The following is a 25,673-nucleotide window of genomic DNA, read 5'->3' on the forward strand; positions in this document are numbered from 1 at the left end:
CCTCTGCCATAAGGCGTATCTGAAATAGCTCAATTTTGCATCAATTTCAATGTTCAGAAAATAAATTACAAAAACAAAACTTAACGAAAAAAAATTAGGTTTGTCCTCCCCAAGTCACACTCCCCTCTCCACACCACAAAAAAAAAACATCATAAAATCAAGTGAAATTACTGCTCTGGATTAGAACAGCCAGTTTTCTGCACTTGATATGTGGTTAATTCAAATTGAGCTTACCTTCTAAGGGTAAAATAAAATCCAAAACCAGTTGCTGTGGAGTTGATTCTGAATCATGGCAACCCCTGTGTGTCAGAGAAAACTGTGCTCCCTCAGGGTTTTTAATGGCTGGTGTTTCAGAACTAGCTCATCAGCCTTTCTTCTGAGGTGCCTCTAGACAGACTTTAATCTACAACCTTTACGTTAGTAGTCAAGCATACTAACTGTATGCACCACCCAGGAACTCCTAGATATAAAGTACACACTGAATATTGAAAGCTTAGCATGAAAACAGAGTGTAAAATCTCTCTTTAATATTTACATTGATTGTATGCTGAAATAATACTTTGAATATGTTGGGTTAGATAAAATATATTACGACAGTTAACCTTTCCTATTTGTACCTTCTTAATGCAATTTTTTTTAATGCAATTTAAAATTCCATATATGGCTAACATGTGCGGCCCATATTACATTCCTATTAGTGTTGACATAAAACACTGAAACATTATCCCCATCATAGAAACTTAAAACATTTTTCTATCAAGAAACATGGCTATTTCATACTTACAGTGGTCTCTACATCTCCAAAAACAGTATATAAACACTCATAAGAAATTATATGTCCACGTTTTCCTATTAATTTGCTGCTACTTGCCCATTTATTATCTCTTGCTGCTTGTAAGGATAAGTGATTCAAAGGCTCTAAAAGTTTAAACATAATTATGGAAGAACACCAGTATTCCATGGATTCTTATTTTGAAGACCAGGTGATTAGGGCATAAAATAAACAATCCATTCTAGGATATACTATGTGTGGTGGGTCTTTGTTATTTTGTTGGCTTTCAAGCATGTGCAAGCCCTGACTTTGTCTGTAAAATTCCCAACTTCATGCATTTTGGTGCAAAACAGAGCTCGTCGCCCACTACTAAAACTGAAAATGACAGAGACTTGCTTCTCCACCTGATCTAGCAAGCTAAGCTTGGCCAAACATACGCACCCATCAAGTATTCTGAATATGGAGGCTGGTGGCACAGAAAAGCTGAGGCAAGAAAGAATTCTGAAAGGAGCAGTAGTGGAGGCAACATCTGGCTTCCGAGAGCAGTGGTGGCAGCAGAACCAGTGGCGACACACAGTAGCCAGTGTAACCAGCAGAGCAATCTGTGACACCCAGTCTGTATTCAGCAGAGGCAGCAGTAACGGTCTCACTGGTGGGGGTTTTGCTGCGGTTCTATCAGTTTAGCCTCCCTCTGGTTTCTGTAGTTTTCCTAGGGCTTTTTCCCTCCTGCCTTCTATCAACTCTGTGAGCCACTCAATCCTCATCAATTAATTTTATTTCTGCTTAAATCAAACCATGCCAGCTTTCACTGCCTACAACTAATATGCCTAAGGGATATACTAGGGTTTTTTTACTTCCAAAACTTTAAGAAATGGAAACACTTCAGATTAAATTAACATGGCTACTAGCAGGAAAACACAGACCAATTACTTTAGGTAAAAACTGCTGCTTTTCTAACTATTTGGGTTTCTTGCATATGAGAAACACCAGAATTTTTTTTTTTTTTCAATCCTGATGCCCAGGTTGCTATCAATTCCCATTAGATCAGAATGACTGACAGTAGGAACCACACATCAGTATTTTCAAAAATCGGATGATTCCAATCTGCAGCAAATTTTGAGCATTTGTAACTTTTAAAAACTGCCTTATCAAAAACACTTTCTGTTATTTAAAAGGAAGACTTCAACTTAATTGTCCCTTCTAAAGCAAATCATCTCTATAAAAACTTTTCTCCAGTATAATATGGACACTAAATTTTAAATCAAAGAAAAGCAAAATATGTCAGAATCCTACAACAAAACTGTGGGCTATTAAAAACATGGCTATAGACAGGTGAAAGCCTGTCCCTGAAGCAGTCTGATAAGGCAGCTAGCTTCTGCAAACAGGGGTCAGTCTTATTTTTCTATAAGAGGGGATAAAAAGTTCTCTCTTTAAAGTGAGACATCATAACTTATCATTGTTGTTGTATCATTAACTTATCAATGCCTTTGTAAATTTTTTTTTAAGTTAAGACAAGGAAAATGCTTTCTTTAAAAAGAGATAAAAAAAAAGGAACTTAATTCACCTGGATCCACTTAATCTGGTAGTAGTAAGAATAAACTACAAACCACTACTGAAATGTGTTAACCATTTAAAAGAAAAAGATCATTATGTTGATATGCTTTCTGACTTATTTCTGTTTTACAATTTTATTTAAGAAGCAATCTTAAAAACCATTCAAAGTAAACTGATATATATGGCCTTATCACATACAAGCTTTTCCACAAATGAAGAGAAACAATTACACTGTGAAGCAATGGAAACTCTATTCAAGGGTATGAAAAGAACTATTGAGCTAAAGGGCATTAAAAATTGTTTATTTACCTTAACAGAGAAAAAATGAACCCCTGCTCTAAAGCTTCTGTCAATAATTCTCCCTCCTCTTTTCCTCCAGGACACTGGTGTCAAATTTCAGGGAGATGTAAAAAGTAGCTAGCTCTTCCTCCTTCTCACCCTTCTCACCTTCCTCCTATGCCACTTAAAAAAGGAGGGGGAGGGGGCAGATCCCCTGAAGAGAAGACAGTTTGAAGGAAAAGAAGGGGAATAAAATATTATCTTCAAAAAGTTTCTTTCATTCATTCATCAATCAAATATATACTGAATTCCTACTACATATCAGACACTGTTCTAGACACAGAAGATACAGCGGAGAACAAGACAGGGTCCAACCAGCTTGTAACTTATATCTTAGTGCGAAAGAGAGTCGGTAAAGAAGTAAGGTGACAGGGCTTGGAACCCCTGCTGAGAATTTGCATTTCTAACAAGTTCCTAGGACATTATAAAGAATCACCTGGCCATCTTATTAAAATATAGATTCTGATTCAGTGTATCTGTAGTGGAAATGCAAATTCTCAGCAGGGGTTCAAATCAGAACAAACTGGTTGGAAGCCCTGAAAGGTAGTGGTAAGTGCTACAGAGAATAGGAAAAAAATTTTTTTTTTTTTTCCCCAGGTAAATAAGAGTGGCAGGGGTGGGGAAGAGTTCGTGTTTTTTCTCATTTGGCTAACCCTGTATTTCTAGGAATCAGTTTTGGAGAAGTATGAGTGAGCAATTTCAAAACTTCAGTTGTCAGATAAGGACGCGCTTCAAATTGTAAACTTCTTACAACTTGCAAGGACTTTCTGTGAGTGATTATTTATAAGGTACTGAAAATGAATGACAAGTTGTAGTTTTAGTGACTTAAACCTAGAAATTCTCATAGAATAATATGTAGTGAAAATCTGCCACTGTCTATAAGAGATCTAATACAGGGTATTACTACTAACGTTAACTTATATTTATACGGCACTTCATTGTTTTTATGGTGGTTTTACATAACCTTTTCACTGGATCTGTACAACTAAGTGTGCAGGAGAGGCAACGTTTCTTATCTAAAATTCTTGGGAGCAATATTTTTTTCCTGCGGTCTCTGGCATCCTCCCATTTTCCTACTCTCCCATTACCTATGACAAGGCTCCAAGGTTAACAGAAAAAAAAGCAGAGTCAGGATTATAACGGGAATTCTGCTCCTCCTGATCTAGTCTTTTTGGACCTAAGAAACATTTTCTCTACTTTTTTTACTACTACAGTGCAATACCTAATGATGTAACCCAGAACTTTGCCTGAGCTACAGCCTCAAAGTACCAGGACCAATTCCAAGTGCACCTCTACTGCCTCTTTACTTGACAAGAAATAAAATACCTCAGTAACCTGCTAGGCTAGGGTGGTATTAACTTATAGTAAAATAGGCATATGTAAATTCTGCAGTTCGCTGAGGTTTATTCATTCAACGAATATTTATTGAGCACACCTATGTGCCCAACACTGTTCTTTCTAGGCTCTGGGAAAACAACAGTGAACAGAATTACAGTGTAGTGGCAGAAGACAGACAATGAGCAAACAAGAAAGAAAATTATACAGCACATTTGGAAAGAAAGAAGTAACTGAGATAGTGGAGAGGGAATACCAGGGAGGGAGGGACTGCTATTTTTTTTTTTAATAATTTTTATTGTTCTTTAAGTGAAAGTTTACAAATCAAGTCAGTCTCTCACATATAAACTTATATACACCTTACTCCATACTCCCATTTACTCTCCGCCTAATGAGTCAGCCCGCTTCCTCCTCCCAGTCTTTCCTTTCATGACCGTTTTGCCAGTTTCTAACCCTCTCTACCCTCCCATCTCCCCTCTAGACAGGAGATGCCAACACAGTCTCAAGTATCCACCTGATACAAGTAGCTCACTCCTCATCAGCATCTCTCTCCTACCCGCTGTCCAGTTCAATCCATGTTTGATGAGTTGTCTTCGGGAATGGTTCCTGTCCTGGGCCAACAGAAGGTTTGGGGACCATGACCACCGGGATTCTTCTAGTCTCAGTCAGACCATTAAGTATGGTCTTTTTATGAGAATTTGGGGTCTGCATCCCACTGTTCTCCTGCTCCCTCAGGGGTTCTCTGTTATGCTCCCTGTCAGGGCAGTTATCGGTTGTGGCCGGGCACCATCTAGTTCTTCTGGTCTCAGGATGATGTCAGTCTCTAGTTCATGTGGCCCTTTCTATCTCTTGGGCTCAGAATTATCTTGTGACCTTGGTGTTCTTGATTCTCCTTTGATCCACGTGGGTTGAGACCAATTGATGCATCTTAGATGGCCAGGGACTACTATTTTTAAAGGACTGAAAACGTGACATTTGAGCAAAGACTTGAAGAAGGTGCAGGAGCACGTCAAGGAGCTAGAACACTCCAGGCAAAAGGAACAGCAAGTACAAGACGCTGAAGTAGAAGTGATTGTACTTGATGTGTTCAAGAAACAGCAAGAAAGCCAAAGCAAGAATTTGGAGTGAAGTGAATGGGGGACAGAGCAGTGGAAGGTTAGGCAGAAGGCAAAGGGCAGATTTTTTCAGTAGAAGCCACTGCCAGGGCTGTGGCTTTTATTAATATAGTACTCTGAGAGGGGATGGTAAACCAATGGGTTCTGTCCAGAGTAGTTACACAATCTGATTTAGGATCTAACAGTATTACTCTGAATGCTGTGTTGAAAATTGACTATGGGGGGCAAGGGGTGGGACAACAAGAAACAGACTATTTAGGAGGCTACTGCAATAATATGAAAGCAAGAGATGATGGTGGATGAGCCCTAGGTGGTAAGAAGCGGTCAGATTGTGGATATACTTTGAAGATGTACAAAATTTACAGTAGTAAGTTTACTACTGTAAAAAGTGAATTAAAGAACATTAAAATTATTAATTTATAATACACACTCCATCTCAAATGCTCTTGGGTAAATTTCTGACTTAAAAAAAAAAAACCCGTTGCCGTCGAGTCAATTTCAACTCACAGCGACCCTATAGGGCAGAGTAGAACTGCCCCATGCGGTTTCAAAGAAACGCCTGGTGGATTAGAACTGCTGACCTTTTGGTCAGTAGCTCTTAACCACTACGCTACCAGGGTTTCCAATTTCTGGGTAGAACTGTGAAGTTAATCTGTGCTCACTGAGGCTTCTTCCACCCTCATTTCCAAATGTTTAAACCCTCCCTCCCCTCCTTACTCTGGCTCTGTATACCTTGTATATGCCCAATATTCAATATTTTATTCTGCTTCAGTGTCAAAGGAGATTGATCAAACTGAACCTTCATAGATACAAATGTGATTTGTCATGACTTGCTGGATTCTAGTTAGTCAAACATTAACCGTTACCAAAATCGGTTCTGTAGCATGCTAAATGCTTTATTCCAGTAAAGGATTTCAAATCTGCCAGACACTATTTTGATTTCCTTAGAAAAACAAGAGTTGGCTCATGTATGTATACATATATTTAACAAATATTTTAACACATACACCATAAAAAAAAGGAACAAGGAATTTTTTTTTTTAGTTGTCATTCCAGAGCAGTATTTTTTAAAAAATATACATAACCAGCCTTTTCAATCCTAAATTCGAGGAATCATCAGAAAAGCTATTTATTTTTTTTGCCTTAAATATAATAAAACCATACTTTCTCATTTTTTACAACCAAGTTTCTATTGTCAAAATACTCTGAAACTGAAAAATCTTATTCTCATAGGCACCCGATGTTGCTGGAAATTCTCACTATCAATCTCTATTGACAACACCTGTTAATCACGGTTCCCCAATCACTGCAACGTTACTTCAGCATACCCAGGCATAGTCTAGATCTTTAAGACTGTCCTCTATGAATTGTTACCTTCAGTCTCAGATTTCCTTCTACTTATTAAAGGTCCTCTGTGTGAAGGGGAGTCTTTAACTTCTTGCTTTAAACAGTATCCCACAAAATAATTAAACACAGGGAAATGTACTCACAGTGATTCACTATGGAATTAAGAAATATTTTCAAAAATTTTATTATACCTTTCTTAAGAGTTCTAAATGATCTAGAATAGACCACATATTAGGTCATAAAGCAAGCCCTTGCAGAATCCAAAACATCAAAACACTGCAAAGCACCTTCTCTGACCATAAGGCCATAAAAGTGGAAATCAATAACAGAAAAAGCAGGGACAAGAAATCAAACACTTGGAAACTGAACGATACCCTGCTCAAAAACGACTGGGTTGTAGAAAACATCAAGGATGGAATAAAGAAATTCATAGAAACTAATGAGAACGAAAACACTTCCTATTAGAGCCTTTGGGACACCGGAAAAGCAGTGCTCAAAGGTCAATTTATAACAATAAATGCACACATACAAAAAGAAGAAAGGTCCAAAATCAAAGAATTATCCCTACAGCTTAAATAAATAGAAAGAGAGCAAAAAAAGAAACCCTCAGGCACCAGAAGAAAGCAAATAATAAAAATTAGGGCAGAATTAAATGAAATAGAGAACAGAAAAACAACTGAAAGAGTTAACAAGACCAAAAGCTGGTTCTTTGAAAAAATTTCACAAAATTGATAAACCACTGGCCACACTGACAAAAGAAAAATAGGAGACAAGCAAATAGCCTCAGTAAGAAATGAGATAGGCAATATTACAACAGATCTAACTGAAATTAAAAGTATCATATCAGATTACTACAAAAAATTGTACCCTAACAAATTTGAAAACCTGGAAGAAATGGATCAATTTCTAGAAACACACCACCTGCCTAAACTAACACAAACAGAGGTAGAACAACTAAATAGACCCATAACAAAAGAAGAGATTGAAAAAGTAATCAAAAAACTCCTAACAAAAAAAAAGCCCTGACCCAGGCAGCTTCACTGCACAGTTTTACCAAACTTCCAGAGAAGAGTTAACACCACTATTACTAAAGGTATTTCAGAGCATAGATAAGGACAGAATACTACAATACTCATTCTATGAAGCCAGCATATCCCTGATACCAAAACCAGGTAAAGACACCACAAAAAAAGAAAATTACAGATGTATATCCCTCATGAACTTAAATGCAAAAATCCTCAACAAAATTCTAGCCAATAAAATTCAACAACTTATCAAAAAAATAATTCACCATGGCCAACTGGGATTCATACCAGGTATGCAAGGATGGTTCGACATTAGAAAAACAATTAATGTAATCTATCATATAAATAAAACAAAAGACAAGAACTTGTCAATTGACGTAGAAAAAGGATTTGACAAAGTTCAACACCCATTCATGATAAAAACTCTCAGCAAAGTAGGAATGGAAGGAAAATTCCTCAACATAATAAAACCCATTTATACAAAGCCAACAGCCGACATCATCCTAAATGGAGAGAGTCTGAAAGCATTCCCCTTAAGATTGGGAACCAGACAAGGATGTCCTTTATCACCACTCTTATTCAACATTGTGCTGGAGGTCCTAGCCAGAGCAATTAGGCTAGACAAAGGGCATATGGATTGGTAAAGAAGAAGTAAAAGTGTCTCTATTTGTAGATGACATGATCTTACACACAGAAAACCTTAAAGAATCCTCAAGAAAACTACTGAAACTGAGAGTTCAGCAGAGTATCAGGATACAAGATAAACATACAAAAATCAGTTGGATTCCTCTACACCAACAAAAAGAACACTGAAGAGGAAATCGCCACAATACCATTTACAGTAGCCCCCAAGAAGATAAAACACTTAGGAATAAATCTTACTAGAGACGTAAAAGACCTATACAAAGAAAACTACAAGACGATACTGGAAGAAACCAAAAGAGACCTACATAAATGGAAAAAACATACCTTGCTTATGGATAGGAAGACTTAACACTGTAAAAGCGTCTATTCTACCAAAAGCCATCTATAAATACAATGCAATTCTGATCCAAATTCCAATGACATTTTTTAATGAGACGGAGAAACAAATCACCAACTTCATATGGAAGGGAAAGAGTCCCTGGATAAGTAAAGCATTACTGAAAAAGAAGAACAAAGTGGGAGGCCTCACTCTACCTGATTTTAGAACCCATTATACTGCCAAGGTAGTCAAAACAGCCTGTACTGGTAGAACAACAGATACATAGACCAGTGGAACAGAATTGAGAATCCAGATATAAATCAATCCACATATGAGCAGCTATGATTTGACAAAGGCCTAAAGTCAGTTAAATGTGGAAAAGACTGTTTAACAAATGGTGCTGGCATAACTGGATAACCATCTGCAAAGAAATGAAACAAGACCCATACCTCACACCATGCACAAAAACGAACTCAAAATGGATCCAAGACCTAAATATAAAATCCAAAACGATAAAGATCATGGAAGAAAAAATAGGGACAAAGCTAGGAGCCCTAATACATGGCATAAACAGTATACAACACATTATAAAGAATGTAGAAGAAAAACTAGATAACTGGGAGCTCCTAAAACTGAAACACCTATGCTTATCCAAAGACTCCACCGAAAAAGTAAAAAGATTACCTATAGACTGGGAGAAAGTTTTTAGCTATGACATTTCTGATCAGCATCTGATCTCTAAAATCTACATGATACTGCAAAAACTCAACTACAAAAAGACAAATAATCCAAATAAAAAATGGGCAAAGGATATGAACGGGCACTTCACTAAAGAAGACGTTCAGGTAGCTAACAGATACATGAGGAAAGGCTTACGATCATTAGCCATTAGAGAAATGCAAATCAAAACTACAATGAGATTCCATCTCACTCCAACAAGGCTGCCATTAATCCAAAAAACACAAAATAATAAATGTTGGCGAGACTGGAACAATTATATACTACCGGTGGGAATGTAAAATGGGACAACCACTTTGGAAATCGATTTGGCACTTCCTTTAAAAGCTAGAAATAGATCTACTATATGATCCAGCAACCCCGCTCCTTGGAATATATCCTAGAGAAATAAGAACCTTTACATGAACAGATATATGCACACCCATGTTCACTGCAGCACTGTTTACAATGGCAAAAAGATGGAAGCAACCAAGGTGCCCATCGACAGATGACTGGATAAATAAATTATGGTATATTCACACAATGGAATACTACACATCGATAAAGAACAATGGTAAACCCGTGAAACATTTCATAACATGGAGGAATCTGGAAGGCATTATATGGAGTGAAATTAGTCAGTTGCGAAATGACAAATATTGTATGAGACCACTATCATAAGAACTCGAAAAACAGTTTAAACAGAGAAAATATTCTTGATGGTTATGAGAGCGGGGAGGGAGGGAGGGAGAAGGGTTTTCACTAATTAGATAGTAGATAAGAACTATTTTAGGTGAAGGGAAAGACAACACACAAGGCAGGAAAGGTCAGTACAAACGGACTAAACCAAAAACAAAGAAGTTTCCTGAGTAAACTGAATGCTTCAATGGCCAGGGTAGCAGGGGCAGGGGTTTGGGGACCATGGTTTCAGGGGACATCTAAGTCAACTGGCATAATAAAATCTACTAAGAAAACATTCTGCGTCCCACTTTGGAGAGTGGTGTCTGGGGTCTTAAACGCTAGCAAGTGGCCATCTAAGATGCATTAATTGGTCTCAACCCACCTGGAGCAAAGGAGAATGAAGAACACAAAAGACACAAAGTAACTATGAGCCCAGGAGACAGAAAGGGCCTCATAAACCAGAGACTACACTGGCCTGTGACCAGAAGAACTAGATGGTGCCTGGCTACAATCAATGACTTCCCTGACAGGGAACACAACAGAGAACCCCTGAGGAACAGGAGAGCAGTGGGGTGCAAACCTCAAATTCTTGTAAAAAGACCAGATTTAATGGTCTGACTGAGACTAGAAGGACCCTGGAGGTCATGGTCCCCAGACCTTCCGTTAGCCCAAGGCAGGAATCATTTCCAAAGCCAAACTCTTCAGACAGGGATTGGACTGGACTATGGGATAGAAAATGATACTGGTGAAGAGTAAGCTTCTTGGATCAAAAGACACACAAGACTACGTGGGCAGCTCCTGTCTGGAGGGAAGATGAGTGGGCACAGCGGGTCAGGAACTGGCTAAATGGACATGAAAACAGAGAGTGGAAGGAAGGAGTGTGCTGTCTCATTAGACGGAGAGCAACTAGGAGTACACAGCAGTATAAAGCAAGGTGTATATAAATTTTTCTGTGAGAGACTGACTTGATTTGTAAACTTTCACTTAAAGCACAATAAAAATAAAATATAAAAGTTCAAAATGACATATTCATCAATTTTCTTTAAAATGAAGAGTAAAATACAAAAGGAAAGAAGGAAGTTCCTTTAATGGGCGCTTTTAACTATCTCATGAATGACATCAAAATCACTGAATAGTAGAAACTCTCTTTTCCTTTCTAAAAGAAAATAACTTTTCTTTATTTAATTACAAAGAAATACATGCAAAAGCTGGACAATGAATAGGGAGGACCTAGGAAGAGCTGACACCTTTGAATTGTGGTACTGGTGAAGAATGTTGACTATATCATGGACTGCCAGAGGAACAAGTAAATATATCTTGGAAGTACAACTAGAACGCTCCTTGGAAGTAAGGATGGTAAGGCTTTGTCTCACATACTTTGGACACATTATTAGGGGGGACCAGTCCCTGGGGAAGGATATCCTGCATGGTAAAGTAGAGGGTCAACAAACAAAAACAAAGACCCTCGACGAAGGAAATGGATTGACACAGTGCCTTCAATAATAGGCTCAAGCGTAACAATGATTGTGAGGATGGAGCAGGACCGGGCACTGTTTCGTTCTGCTGTACACAGGGTCGCTGAGTCGGAACTTACTTGATGGCACCTAACAACAACTGTTTATGTTTTATCACAATTTAAAAAAAAAAGAATGCCTATTCAGTCAGCCTCTCAGGGCCCTGCCTGGGGAACGGAAAATAAAAAAGGTCACCAAGTCCTAGTAATTAATTTACCTTCTACATTTATTTTCAATCCATACCCTCTCATTCTCTCCTGTCTACCTCATTGCAAGCAATCTCATGTCTACCTCTACTGATGCCTCAATCTAGACAATGATTAGTTTTAAAAATTTTGTCTCAATGCCTCAAATTTCAATCCCCTCTAATTTTTCCTACTAATATTGTCAAGGTAATGTTATTAAATGTGAAATCTGGTCATATTACAGGTAGTCCCCAACTTACAACGTATTCGAGTAAGGAAGAACTGCACTTACAACAGCCTTTTTTTTGTACATCTTATTGTTAGTAATATGAACTACATACAATGTCACAGCACGTACTATGCCGTTATCATCCTCAGATGTAATGTTTCCAACCCTCAAAGACAAATAAGATCAGATTTATAAAGATACTGATAATAAAAGGCAATAATAATAAAAGCAAAAAAAAATAAGGTACTCATCTTACATCAGAACCAACTTATGATGGAATACAGAACCTTGTCGTAATTTGGGGACTACATGTACTCCTCTTAAAAAGCTTTAATGGCTCCCAATCACCTTCAGCATGAAATTTATTTTGCGTTAAATACAAACATCATTTACTATTTCCTCTGCCTAAAATGAACCCCTCCTTATCCTGTTGGCTAATTTCTATTCATCTTGTAAAACCCAAATCAAGAATTACAAACTCTCTCTGACCACATCTCCAGCCTATACTGTTTTCACAGCATAGTGCCTACAATAGAAGATGATCAAAACTTTGGTATTCATTGAGCACATGAACAGAAACCTTCAAAGGTCACTGTCTCTGAAGGCCACTGAAGATCAACTACAATAAAGTTGATCATAAAAGATCAACTACTTCAAAGTAATTTTTAAGGCAAAGAAAAAAAAATGTTTTCATAAGAAAAATACCCTGGAACAAGCTGACTGATAACACTTGCACTAAAAAAATTACACTGCCGAAGCATGATGATTTATATTTAAGAACTAAGAAATATGGGCAGATAAAAAGAGGAAGGAATTTATTGCTCTTAGTATTTAATCACTGCCTTTATTATAAAATGACAATAAATTTGTGGCCACCACAAAAAAATTAATATGCAAAAGGTAAATTTGTAAATGAAAAACTATGAAAAAAATCCAGATAGGAAATAAATATCAGTAAATGAGACACTGTCCTTTTATCAGTATTCTTTTCTTCTGTTTATCTACAGATTTGAAAACTTAAAAATTCGTATTTTTAATTTTTAAAAAAGAATTATAACCATAACTGACAATGTACCATCAGAAGAGAAACATAACTGAGAGGTCCTAAAAATGAAACACCTATGTTCATCCAAAGACTTCACCAAAAGAGTGAAGAGAGAACCTACAAACTGGGAAAAAAATTGGGGGTATGATATATCCACCAAGCATCTAATCTCCAAAATCTATAGAATACTTCAACACGTCAATAACAAAAAACAATTCAATTTAAAAATGGGCAAAGGATATAAACAGACAGTTCGTCAAATAAGACATTCAGGTGGCTAACAGATGCGTGAGGAAATGCTTGGGAACATCAGCCAATATAAAAATGCAAATCAACACTACAATGAGATACCATCTTACCCCTACATTTGTTGTTAGGTGACTTGAGTTAGTTCTGACTCACAGTGACCCTAAAGGACAAAGCAGAACTGCCCCGTAGGGTTTCCAAGGAGCGGATGGTGGATGTAAACTGCCGACCTTTTGGTTAGCAGCCAATCTCTTAACCGTTTTGCCACCAGAGCTCCAACATTACTGGCACTAATAAAAAAAACAGAAAACAAATGTTGGAGAGGTTGCAGGGGCGGTGGAACTCTTATGCACTGCTGGTGGGAATGTAAAATGGTACAGCCACTATGGAAAAAGATATGGCGCCTCCTTAAAAGCTAGAAATAGAAATACCATACTATCCAGCAATCCCACTCCTAGGAATATATCCTAAAGAAGAGCGAGCCATCACGCGAACAGACATATGCATATCCATGTTCCGTGCAGCATTATTCACAAGAGCAAAAAGATGGAAACAACCTAAGTGCCCATCAACAGATGAATGGATAAACAAATTATGGTACATACACACAATGGAATACTACACAATGATAAAGAAAAATGATGAATCCGTGCAACATCTCACAACATGGATGAATCTAGAGGACATTATGCTGAGTGAAATAACTGAATCACGAACAGAGAAATATTATATGAGACAACTATCATAAAAACCCAAGAAAAGGTTTACACACAGATAAAAAAAAAAAAAATTTGATGAGGGAAAGGAGATCTGGGGAGGGGAAATCACTAACTAAATAGTAACCCACTGCCATTTGGTAAAGGAAAAGACAACACACAATATAAGAAGTCAGCATTGCTTGATCAAAAAAAGTCATAGAAGCTTCCTAGACACATCCAAACACCTTAAGGGATGGAGTTACAAGGGCTGAGGGCTGGGGACCATGGTCTCAGGGTTACATCTAGGTCAACTGGTATAACTTAGTTCATAAAGAAAATGTTCTACATCTTACTTTGGTGAGTAGTGTCTGGGGTCTTAAAAGCTTGTAAGCAGCCATCTAAAATACATCTATCGGTCCCATCACGTTTGGAGCAAAGGAGAATGAAGAAAACCAAAGACACAAGGAAAATATTAGTCCAGGGGACTAATGGACCACATGAACCACAGCTTCCACTAGCCTGAGCCCAGAAGAACTAGATGGTGCCCAGCTACCACCACCAACTGCTCTGACAGGGATCAGAAGAGAGGGTCTCAGACAGAGTGGGAGAAAAAAGTAGAACAAAATTCAAACTCACAAAAAAAGACCAGACTTACTTGTCTGACAGAGACTAGAAGAACCCCCAAGGCTATGGCCCCTGGACACCCTGCTAACTCAGAACTGAAGCCACTCCCGTAGTCCACCTTTCAGCCAAAGATTAAACAGACCTATAAAAACAAATAATAACACCAGAAGGAACACGCTTCTTAGTTCAATCAAGTACTGGAGACCAAATGGGCAATACCTGCCCAAAAGCAAAGAAGGCAGGAAAGGACAGGAAAATTGGAGAATGGACACGGAGAACCCAGAGTGGAAAGGGAAAGGGGTAGAGTGCTGATACGTTGTGGGGATTGCAACCGATGTCACAAAACAACTTGTGTATAAATTTTTTAATGAAAAACTAAAAAAACAAAAACAAAGATTATAGCCAAGCATTATGGCCAAAAAAGAAGAAACTACTAAAAACCTGAAGTAAAGGCTAATCTTACTCAATTCTTCCTTATTTAAAAATTATTAATAAGCCATCCCTTCCAAAGCACATTTGCAATTAGAATAAGTTTTAAATTCTATTGTATTAGGTTCTTGAGTAGCCTCATGAACAGTATAGAATGTGTGTTTTTCTGGTAATACCTATGACAACACTGGAAGCATTTTAACTTGACAACAAATCTATAAATGGAAAGCTTCTTATACTCACAGTAAGACTTTTCCTTAGGCTTGACCTAGCACCCTCCCCCAAAAAAACCAAAAACAAAATTCACCAGTTCCTTAAAGAACAAAAGTAAAAATTTGGCATTTATTTAATTACTAGGAAAAGCTTAATTCAACAAAAATATTTCTTGAAAGTCAAGGCTTTCTTCTAAAAAAAAAAGTCACTGTTAGGCTAATTATTTCATTTTTGTTTTAAACCTGTGACACAAGTCAAGATCATTTTTCAATTCCTAAAATAGAGCCCTCAAACATACCAGAAGTGCAACTGGTTAAAGACTCAAGGTTTTTTCATTCAAGAAATTTTTACTGAGCATCTACTATTTACAAAATTAAGTACCAGAGATAATCACATCAAGAATTACTTTTGCCATTGCCTCAAAGACTAGGTACATTACTAAATATCTCTTTAGCCAGTGATAAAGTAAAAGATAATGAGCTTTATCAAAAGTCTCAAAATTAGAAAAGGCTGAATTTCAAAAATTCGTTTTAAGTTACCTGCTTGGAACTCTGAATGCATTTTCCCATAGAAATACTGTAATAAAGAGCAATTAGATTTCCCAGCTGGCCCACAAAGACCTATAATATTAATATAGGGAATCCCCACTACTTATATGAGTTTTAGGAACTGGGAACAGTCCATTCTATACATTATTGTTCAAATTAAAAAATCACTTGACATTTTTTAAAGGAAAGCATTGTTCTAACAATTTTTAACAGCCAAATTCTTTAAATTCTTTAAAACAGCCTACTTCTTTAAAATTATTTGTTTACATGTTCTTTCAACAGCCATGTGATAGAGAAAATTTTGAAAATCATTATCAAAACTATTGAACATTTTGAATAAAACATAACAGCCATCTTTCTAAAAGTGGTACAACTGGTTTCCATTGTTGAGTAATATTTGCTTAGTATTTTGTTAAAAAATACTATATGGAAATATGGAGCCCTGGTGGCACAGGGGTTAAAAACTCAGCTGCTAACCAAAAAGTCCCAGTTCAAATCCACCAGCCGCTCCCTGGAAACCCTACAGGACTGTTCTACTCTGCCCTATAGGGTCACTCACTATGAGTCAGAATCCACTGGACAGCAACCGGGTTCGGTTTTTTGGGGGGTTATATGGAAATTTGTTGAGGACTGATGAGACCAAAGCAATTACACAAAAGTTAACATTCCTTAGTAGCCAACATCCAAACTTTAATGGTTAATTTCTAATTACAGAATCTTTATAATAATAAACGTGAAACATTTAAGTAAGTATGAAAATAAAAAATTACTTTGGTGAATTCTTAGGGCAAGTAGCAAATGAAATTACAGATATATCAAACTACATTAAGTAAAAATAATAAACTAATTACTTTCACAAAAATATCATTGCAGTATCTTAAAAAACAATTAAGGCAGTATCTTAAAAACAATAGTGACCAAACATTGAAAATTTCAATTCAGAAAATATTTGGAGAATTTAATTTGTATATATTAACTACAGCCTCTCTAATAACCATTTTTGCTCTGAAGACTTTCTCATAATTTTATAAAACTACCCTTTAGCCCTATTTTACAGCTGAAAGAAAAATGAAGCACAAGGAGGTTAATTAAGTAGGATGCCTTGCTTTAACTTAAATTGAAATGCATTCGCTTTCTCCAAGTCCAAACTTCCCACTATGTACAGCATTGCTCTTAACACAGGCTTAAAATTGTTACCCGGTCTTCGAAATTTGTCCTAAATTAGATGGCTATGGATAGTTTATTAATACTCTATGGGACTAATACAGAGTTAAACTATTTGCGCAGGACAAGAAGGAGAGCTGTTTCCAATTGAGTGTTATAGCACAGCTATGTGGAGCACAGGTTTCACCACGACAATAGATAGTAACTTTTAGGTAACAAAGAGACACTAAGTTTTTCATTCCTGGTTTGGCCCCTTTCGAGTTTGGAAAAGGGCAAAAAAGTGTACTATCCACCTGAATAAGCTTACTCCACGAATTTCACTCCTGAACTGGGAGGCCAGGATAGAGAAAATCACAGCGCCTCAGACTTCTACAAAATTATAAAAAGCGCTTGCGGACCTCCCCCAAACTGGCAAATCTGTACAGGTGAGGGACGAATGAAAAAATTCAACATGACCGTAGACTACGGGTGAAGAGCTGGGTCTGTCAGGACCAGGTATGGTCACGGCGCCTTCTCCTGACGTCGGCCGAAACTTACCTCCTTGACAGGTGGGAATTTCTTCTTGCACTCCAGTGACAAGGCCCGCAAATCGCTCTGCATATTCTCCAGCAGCTTCTTCACCGCCTCGGGGCTGTTGGTGCCCGACATGATCCGAGCCAATGTCTGAGCGGGCAAACGAACTCCGACACTGTCAGCTCTTGGGGCGACAAGCAGCTCCCTCCAGGCGCCTTCGGTCCTTCCCCGGCTAGCCTCTTGGGCTCCTCCGGGCCTGGGTTGCGAGCCCGAAGTGCGCCCGAGCGCCCCCCGCAGCCTCTTCTCAACTCCTCGGGTTCCTCTCCGAGGCGCCCCCCGAAGCCCCGCTACGCTCCGCCGGCTCTGGCTGAGGAGCCCACAAGACGGGCAAGTCCTCCCGCTACCGCGGGGCCCGGTCACACCGGGCGTCACCAGCCAACCTGGCAGGAAGCTTCAGTGCCTGCTCCCAGGGCCCCCAAGACTCGCAGACGCCATTAGCCGAGTGGCCCACAATTCCGAGCGCGAGGGGGACACGTCAACCGCACTTCCGGGCACCGCGGCCGCCGCCCCCGCCACGGCCAACCGGGGCGGCGAACCGCGGGTGGGCGGGGCCGGGGGCGGGGCCGTGCTCGGGGCAGGCCCAGTTCCGGGCGGGGAGTGCTTTCTCCAGCCCAGTTTACGGCATCGCAGGGAGCGGAGGATTTCTGTTGCGGCGTAGAGTCCATTTCCATTTCCTTGACAGGTGCATGACCCGAGTCCACGGCTACACCTTGGCGTATGTCTTTGAGTATGTTTGTGTTAAATTGTATTTCGGTGTAAATTGTTTCCATCCTTTTGGATTAATCTTATTTATCTTCTTCCTCTTCGTTTCTGCCCCCTCAAATCCGCGCCAAACACCACCCACCTCTTTTTTTTTCTATTATTCTGAAGACCTAAATTGCAGTCCCTCCTTAGACTTGTTCAGAGCGCTGCTGGTGCACTTACTGAGGAGTAGCCCCTTATTTTCCCAATCTGTAAAATGGGGAGTAAAATTTAACCTGCCCCCCAAACCCTCCTCTGGCTTCCCATGTCACCCACAGTAAAAGCCAAAATTCCAGCAATCTCCTACGAGGCTCTACGCGATCTGCCCCGCCCCCTAATTATTACCGCCTGTCTGTCCCCACTAAAAGGAAAGTTCCAGAAGGCTTGGGCTTTTTTTTCTTCCCGTTATGTTTCCTGCTGTATTCTCCAGTCTAGAGTAGCGGCTGTCACACGGTAGGCGATCAGTAAATATTTATTGGATGAATGAATGCCCTACTAAAATCAGAGCGTTTTGAAGCTCAAATGATGAACAGGTATAAAACTTCATAGAGTTTGAAGTGCCAAATAAATATGAGGCAAAAGCTACCTAGAAAAGTTTGCATTTGTGCGACTCGTAAGATTCAGGTCAGCCTGCTTTTGCCCAAGAAGTTTCGCAACTACGAAGCAGAAAGTAGAGAAAGGTAAAGGTAAAGCCTGATCAGGGAAGAGGTAGAAGCTGAAGAAAATAACACCTCCAGACAGGACGTGCTGATGAAAATAATGACCTCTGAGATTGTCCTTGGAGGCAATATTCGTAAAATGAGGAGGCCCTTGTAACACAAGTACTTTGTAAACTAAATAAATCCACCCCCCCTCCTGATAAGCAAAACGAGGATGGGTAAAGGTGGCAGGTGAGGTGGTAGTAGGGAGCTCCCAGAACATCAGCTTGGATCTTTGTGCCTATTACATAATTTCTGGGAAACTTGAGAGTTCGTATGGCATAAGCTTTATGTATTAACCCATTACCATCATTCTGACTCGTAGTGACCCTTTAGGACAAAGTAGAACTGCCCCGTGGGGTTTCCTAGACTCTAATTCGGTTATGATAGCAGACTGCCACATCTTTCTCCCAGATGTCTGGTGGGTTGGATTGGTCGATTGGAACCACAGACCTTTTGTTTGGGAACCAAGTGCTTTAACCCCTGCCCCACTAGGGCTTCTTAATGTGTTATCAAACCAAACTCCGTGCTGTCGCGTCAATTCCGACTCATATGTAGCCAACTTTTGAAATTTAATTTTTTATTAACTTTAGCATGAGTGACTCAAAATCATTTGTCTTAGTCTTTCCTATTTCTTATATATAGTTGAGGAAATGCATTTAAAATTGAAATTAATTAATTCAAAACAATACTAATGACTCTTTGAAAAACCAAAATTTTCTTACTATGTGTAACAATTACTTTTACCCAGTATTCTGTACATGTCTTTAAAAACCAGCCTTCCATGTACATATTGGGCTGCCCCAGAAACAACTTGTGGCTTTTTGCCAAAACCACAGAAATTATCTGCGGTAAAAATAATTTTTTGATTCTACAAGTTAAGAAATCAAAACTCAGGAGTTTCTCTTTTAGTAACAAAAACAAATTATTCAAATACGTATTATTGTTCTCAAGTGCCTCAAGAAGTACAGTACTTTCAAAATTCTAACACATCTGCAAATGTCAGTATGGGTTTAAAACTGTCCTCTGTGGCTACAAAATCTGTCTTCATTAAGAATTACATGACAAATGCCTGATAAATTTAACCTTTTATTACCATAAAGAATGCTTTCAGAGCTTGATCACATAGTACTTGAGCCTCAGGCTCTGAAGTCAGAAATCCCAAAATTTGAATCTTAGCTCTGCTGGTTACTATCTGGGTAACCCACAAATTAACCTCTCTAATCTCACATTCTTTGGACATGTTATCAGGAGGGATCTGTCCCTGGAGAAGGACATCATGCTTGGTAAGGTAGAGGGTCAGTGAAAAACAGGAAGACCATAAATGAGATGGACTGACACAGTGGCTGCAACAGTGGGCTCAAGCATAACAATGATTGTTGAGGATGGCGCAGGACCGGGCATTGTTTCCTTTTGTTGTACATACAGTCGCTGTGAGTCAAAACTGACTTGATGGCACCTAACAACAACAATCTCCAGTTTCTTCATCTTTGAAACAGGAAGTTAGAAGTGATTTCCTCATGAGGTAGCTGTGAGGTTAAATGAGATATGGCAGGTGTTAAGCACAATGCCTGGCACATAGTAAGGTTGAGTATGTATTTTAAATAGGTGGTAGAAAAAGATAACTCTTCTTTGGTCGTCATTCACATTGATTCTTCCATTAACTCCTAAATAACTTTAATTATCAGCAAACTTTGTACCTCATGTTTAAAATGAGGAAACTTGTGTCTTTTTCTGACTCCTTGTTATGAATCTTTTAGAAAATTTATCTAATTGACATTGAACATGTATTCATATATAAGAAAACCTGTCTAATATCATTTTGAAATATCTCTAGTTTAGTGATGAAATACAAATGTTACTCAATCTGCTTTTCTAGTTGTTCAGTCCCTCAGTTTTTACTGGCATCATTTAGTCTCTTAGATTTTCTCTCTTCATCTACTCTTTATAAGTTTGTGCTTCCCAGAATTCCAGCCTTTTGCTCTTTTCTTTTCCGTTTATTCTACCTAAGTGATTTCATGTATACCAATGGCTTCAAATACTACAAATCTACTGTTATCACCCTGTATAACCTCCATGTAGGTAAATATTAACAGAAGGGCTAGATTTGCAGAAATACCACAACACAGACACCACTTGGGTTTACTTATCTAAGAGCTTAAGAAAGAATTGGAGTTGTAGTATCAGCTGAGACATGAAAGTGCAAGCTTCTAAGTCTTCCAGATACTCATACCTTCTGGTATATTTAACATCAGACCTTCTGTAAACTCACTGCCACTTCCAGTCCTAATCATAATATACATAAAACTGGACTGGTCCTAAACAAAACCTTCTCTAGAGACCACCTAGCAGGGTACCCCATCAATCTCAGAGTTATACAATGCACAATATGATAGCTAGGGTATGGTACAGAGGATATTCCAACATAAACAAATCCTTTATTCTCAGCTTCCCCGGGCTAACACAGCCTACTCCAAGTACATTTCTAAATTTAGTGCTAGGAGAATAAAACAAACTCTTAGCCAGGTATCTCTGAACATCATGATATCAAGCCTTTAAACACACACTTATAACTTCAGAGACATCCAGACCCGATGGATATCTACCTGTAAGTCCCATCAGTACCTCACACTCCTCCCCAAAAAGGAGTTAGTCCTGTTCTCAGCGAAAGGCACCACCATCCATTTGGTTGCCCAAATTTGGAGCCCAGGAGTCAAACTTTTTCTGTTCCCTCACCTGCTACACTTAAGCTGAATAAAGTTCTGTTCATTCATCCTCCTTCATAACTTTCCAATTAATCTGTTTATCTCTGTTCTCACTAGCTTGGTTCAGGCCATCACCATCTCTCACCTGGTTGAAAACAAAAGTTTTCAAAGTGGAATCCCTGCTTCTATTCCACTTCCAATTTTTTTCCACATTGTTCCCTAGACCTCTTTCTAAAATGCAAATATGAAGCCCTTTTATGATTTTCTGTTTTCAGAAGTGTTGTGCGTCCTCGTCCCTCCTCCAGTGCTTCACTAGACCAAGACACATCTACTCTATGTCTCTGCTAATATTTCTCCTGCTTCTACCAACCAGTTACCTCATTCCCAGTTTTATATGTCATTTAGCTTCTGCTTTCTCATACCTTCAGCTTACTCATCTTTTCTGCTGCTTCATGGCCTCTGTGGCTTTTCTTCTTTCTGTTTTAGCTTATGTCTCACTACCCTACCAACTATATACGTTCTCTGTATGTCTCACGTTTACATTTCTAAAGAGAAAAAAACCTAAGCAGTTCAGCATATTGAATATAGAGTGAGTATTCTGATTTTGATGTTTTTTTGCCAAACCACCTCCTAGGTCATTAAAAAGAATGCAGAACAACTGCTCTTGGAGCAGGCCCCGCATCTGGTCCAAACAGCTGTGGTTGGGGTGTTTGGCACATGTGGTCAGAGTGATGGATGAGTTCACGTGGTACAGAACATGGACATCTATGCTGAAGAAAGTGCATCAAAGATTTGTCTGTTGGATGAATGAATGAATGAGCATTATTGGCAAATGTGTTTATAAATACTTTCTTAATCATTTTGTCTCAGTAACCATATATTATTTACAAATTAAAGTTTTTATGTTTGGAGATTAAAACTATTAACCTCATTTAATTGCTGTTATGAATATTAATTTTAGATTTATTTTTAGTCAATCTCTATTTTTTCCTTTATCATCATTAATTCTTTATGTCTGAGTTGCTTTGCCTGAAATTAATTCATTTCTACACTTTTCATTCTCAAAGAATTTTACTTAGTCCAGGAATGATTAATTTTTAACGCCACTTGATACATGCTGTCTACATATTTCCTAAAACATTTTCTCAAGGAGTCCCTTAGGCTTTAATTTTCAGAATTAAAAATTGTAACTTGCTGAGTAGTCTAAATTACATACTGGCTGAATAATACAGATGATTTCTGTAGAGAAAATGTCAGTGGTGCTGAGGCCGGGGAACTCTGCATCTAGCCTAATGACTGCACCAGTTCCAGTAGTCAGGCCACTGTTTTGTTCTCCTGTGTTTAACGCTCTAGCATGTAAGCTGTCTGGTACCCCACTTCTCTAGGATTATTTTTACTAATCTCCAGATTCCCCCTCAGAGGGAAAGCTTGCTGCAGAGCCCCACCCCCATGTCATGCCCACCAAAGAAAATTCCTCATGCTAACTGCCCACCTGTCTGGATTTTACAATATTACCTGCTCCTAGATTCCTTGTATCTAGGAGCTTGGTTGGCCCACGTGGCTGAAAAACCAGTTCCTCTGGCCAGATTCTCTTGAAGTCAGTTATCCACCCGGAATATTGTTGTTTATTAATCTTTCTTGGTTATCAAGTGCTACCTTCTTGTCTAGACTTCTTCCTATGGCCTCAGTTTAATTTGTTCTGTGGTCTGTTCTTCCCACTTCTCAACCTGCTGCTCTTTCACCAAATGGGCACATATAGTTTCATATTCCCACAACTCAGGTTAGTCCTATTCCATTGCAGTTAGCATGTGTATGTCCATTGTTTGACCAGACACCTAAAAATATGCTTTAGAGTTATAAAACATGTCCCATAAAGCCAATTATAGGGATAGGACATCATGTTGGTTTAGCTGAATATTTCTAACTGGAAAAAATCTGAAGAGAGGTGGTCCATTCAAAGCAGCATACAGATCATATTTTATATTTCCTCTGATAAAGAGGAATTCTCTCTGATGAAGAGAGGTGATAATAGCTACCATTTATTGAGCAACTACGTATGAAGCTCTGTACTAAGCACATTTACTCTCATTTAATTTAACCTTATTGCAGCAGTGGTGGCACAGTGGTTAAGAGCTATGGTGTGCTACAGCTGCTAACCCAAAGATTAGCAGTTCAAATCCACCAGCTGCTCCTTGGAAATGCTATGTGGGAGTTCTACTCTCTCCTATAGGGTCACTATGAGTCGTAATTGACTTGATGGCAACAGGTTTAATTTTTTTTTTTGAAATTTAGTCTTCACAAAAACCCTGTGAATTAAGGATTACTATTTCTATTTTATGGAGCCCTGGTGGTGCAGTGGTTAAGAGCTTGACTGCAGGTTTAATTTTTTTTTTTTGAAATTTAGTCTTCACAAAAACCCTGTGAATTAAGGATTACTATTTCTATTTTATGGAGCCCTGGTGGTGCAGTGGTTAAGAGCTTGACTGCTAACCAAAAGGTCAGCAGTTCAAATCCACCAGCCACTCCTGAAAAACCCTATGGGACAGTTCTACTCTGTCCCGTAGGGTCACTATGAGTCGGAATTGACTTGACAGCAATGGATTTGGTTTTGGTTTATTTCTATTTTATAGACAAGAACACTGAGATGCAAAAAAAATTAACTTGCCAAAGGTCCTATAGTGATGTCAGGATTTCAACTCTTTCTTCGTTTCTCTCTGTTTTTGTTTTTTTGTTTTACTCCAGACGTTTAAGAAAATCTCCATTAAACCAGTGGTGACCAAAAGCTAAATGAATGGAGACTTCCGAAACCACAGACAACAAAGAGTACAATCTTTAAAAAATCATTTAGAGAAGTCACTAAGCAATAAACTATAACTCAAAGCAAGCAACGATAACAAACCTTGAGGAGAAGGAAGAATCTGATTTCCAGATTTACCACATTGTAATATTCAAAGTGTCAAGTTCACAACAAAATATTAAAAAGCATGCAAAGAAACAAAGTATGGCCCGTTCCTAGGTTGGGGCCAGAAATGAACAGAACTATCCCTGAAGAAGCAGAAACTTTGAACTTTCTAGACAAAGATTTTAAATCAGCTGTCTTAAATGTTGGAAACCCTGGTGGCATAGTGGGTAAGAGCTATGGCTGCTAACCAAAAAGTCAGCAGTTCGAATCTACCAGGTGTTCCTTGGAAACCCTATGAAGCAGTTCTACTGTGTCCTGTAGGGTCGCTATGAGTTGGAATCGACTCAACGGGTTTGGTTTTTGGTTTATCTTAAATGTGCTCGAAGAGGTAAAGGAAACCATGGACAAAGAACTAAAGGAAACGAGGAGAACAATGTCTCAATAGAGGATACCAATAAAGAGACAGAAATTATAAAAAGGAATGAAATAGAAATTCTGAGCTGAACAGTACAACGGAAATGAAAAATTCACTAGAGGATTTCAATAGCATATTTAATGAGGCAGAAGAAAGAATCAGTGATCTTAAAGATAAGTCAATTGAAATTATCCAGTCTGAGGGGCAGAAAGAAAAAAGAATGAAGAAAAATAAAAATAACCTAAAAGACCTATAGAACACCATAAAGCATTCCACCAATACACCCATAATGGAAGTGTCAGAAGGAGAGGAAATAGAGAAAGGGGCAGAAAGAATATCTGAAGAAATAATGGCCAAAATCTTCCCAAATATGATGAAAGACATATCCAAGAAACTCAATTAATTCCTAATAGAGATCTACAACATGACACATTATAATCAATATGTCAAAAGACAAAGACATACAGAAATTCTTGAAAGCCAGAGAAAAGTGACTCATACATAAGGGATCCTTAATATGGTTCATAGCTGTTTTCCGAAACCAGGGAGGCCAGAAGGCAGTCAGATGACATTAAAGTGCTGGGGGCTGGGGGGATAGGTGGTGAAAAACAACTGTCAACCTAGAATTATAAATCCAACAAAACTCCAAATATGAAAGAAAAATTGAGACATTCCCAGATTTAAAAAAAACTGAGAAATGCCAAAGGAATCCTTTGGGCTGAAATAAAAGGACACTAGACAGCACTTGAAGCCATACAAAGAAATAATACTGATAAAGGTATCTACATAGGTAAATATAAGAGTCAGATTATTGTGGGTTTTTTTTTTTTTTTGGTAGCTATTTTTCTATATGATTTAAAAGACAAATACCTAAAACAATAATAAAAAATCTATT

At 38.4% G+C, this 25,673-nt stretch overlaps 1 protein-coding gene and 1 long non-coding RNA gene across 11 annotated transcripts in view; one reads left to right on the forward strand and one right to left on the reverse strand.

Annotated features, from left to right (window-relative positions):
- Nucleotides 1-17,772, reverse strand: part of MON2 (MON2 homolog, regulator of endosome-to-Golgi trafficking) — a 146,925-nt gene extending 129,153 nt beyond the window's left edge. For 7 of the 10 annotated variants that reach the window (XR_010321818.1, XM_023558375.2, XM_023558371.2 and 4 more), the window contains exon 1: nucleotides 17,282-17,772. Coding sequence is in view for 6 of the 10 variants with exons in the window: in XM_023558375.2 (XP_023414143.1) it covers nucleotides 17,282-17,392 (111 nt within the window). In the remaining 4 variants the exon portion in view is untranslated. The remainder of the gene's footprint in view (nucleotides 1-17,281) is intronic. The other 3 variants (XM_023558379.2, XM_064283935.1, XM_023558385.2) reach the window with 2 other exon arrangements.
- Nucleotides 17,773-17,891: 119 nt separating this feature from the next.
- Nucleotides 17,892-24,944, forward strand: LOC135231196 (uncharacterized). Its single transcript, XR_010321822.1, has 2 exons — nucleotides 17,892-18,044; nucleotides 24,204-24,944. It is a non-coding gene; the product is annotated as an uncharacterized LOC135231196 (long non-coding RNA).
- The last annotated feature ends 729 nt before the right edge of the window (nucleotides 24,945-25,673 follow it).

The sequence above is a fragment of the Loxodonta africana genome, chromosome 4 (assembly GCF_030014295.1).
Source record: "Loxodonta africana isolate mLoxAfr1 chromosome 4, mLoxAfr1.hap2, whole genome shotgun sequence".
Lineage (NCBI taxonomy): Eukaryota > Metazoa > Chordata > Mammalia > Proboscidea > Elephantidae > Loxodonta > Loxodonta africana.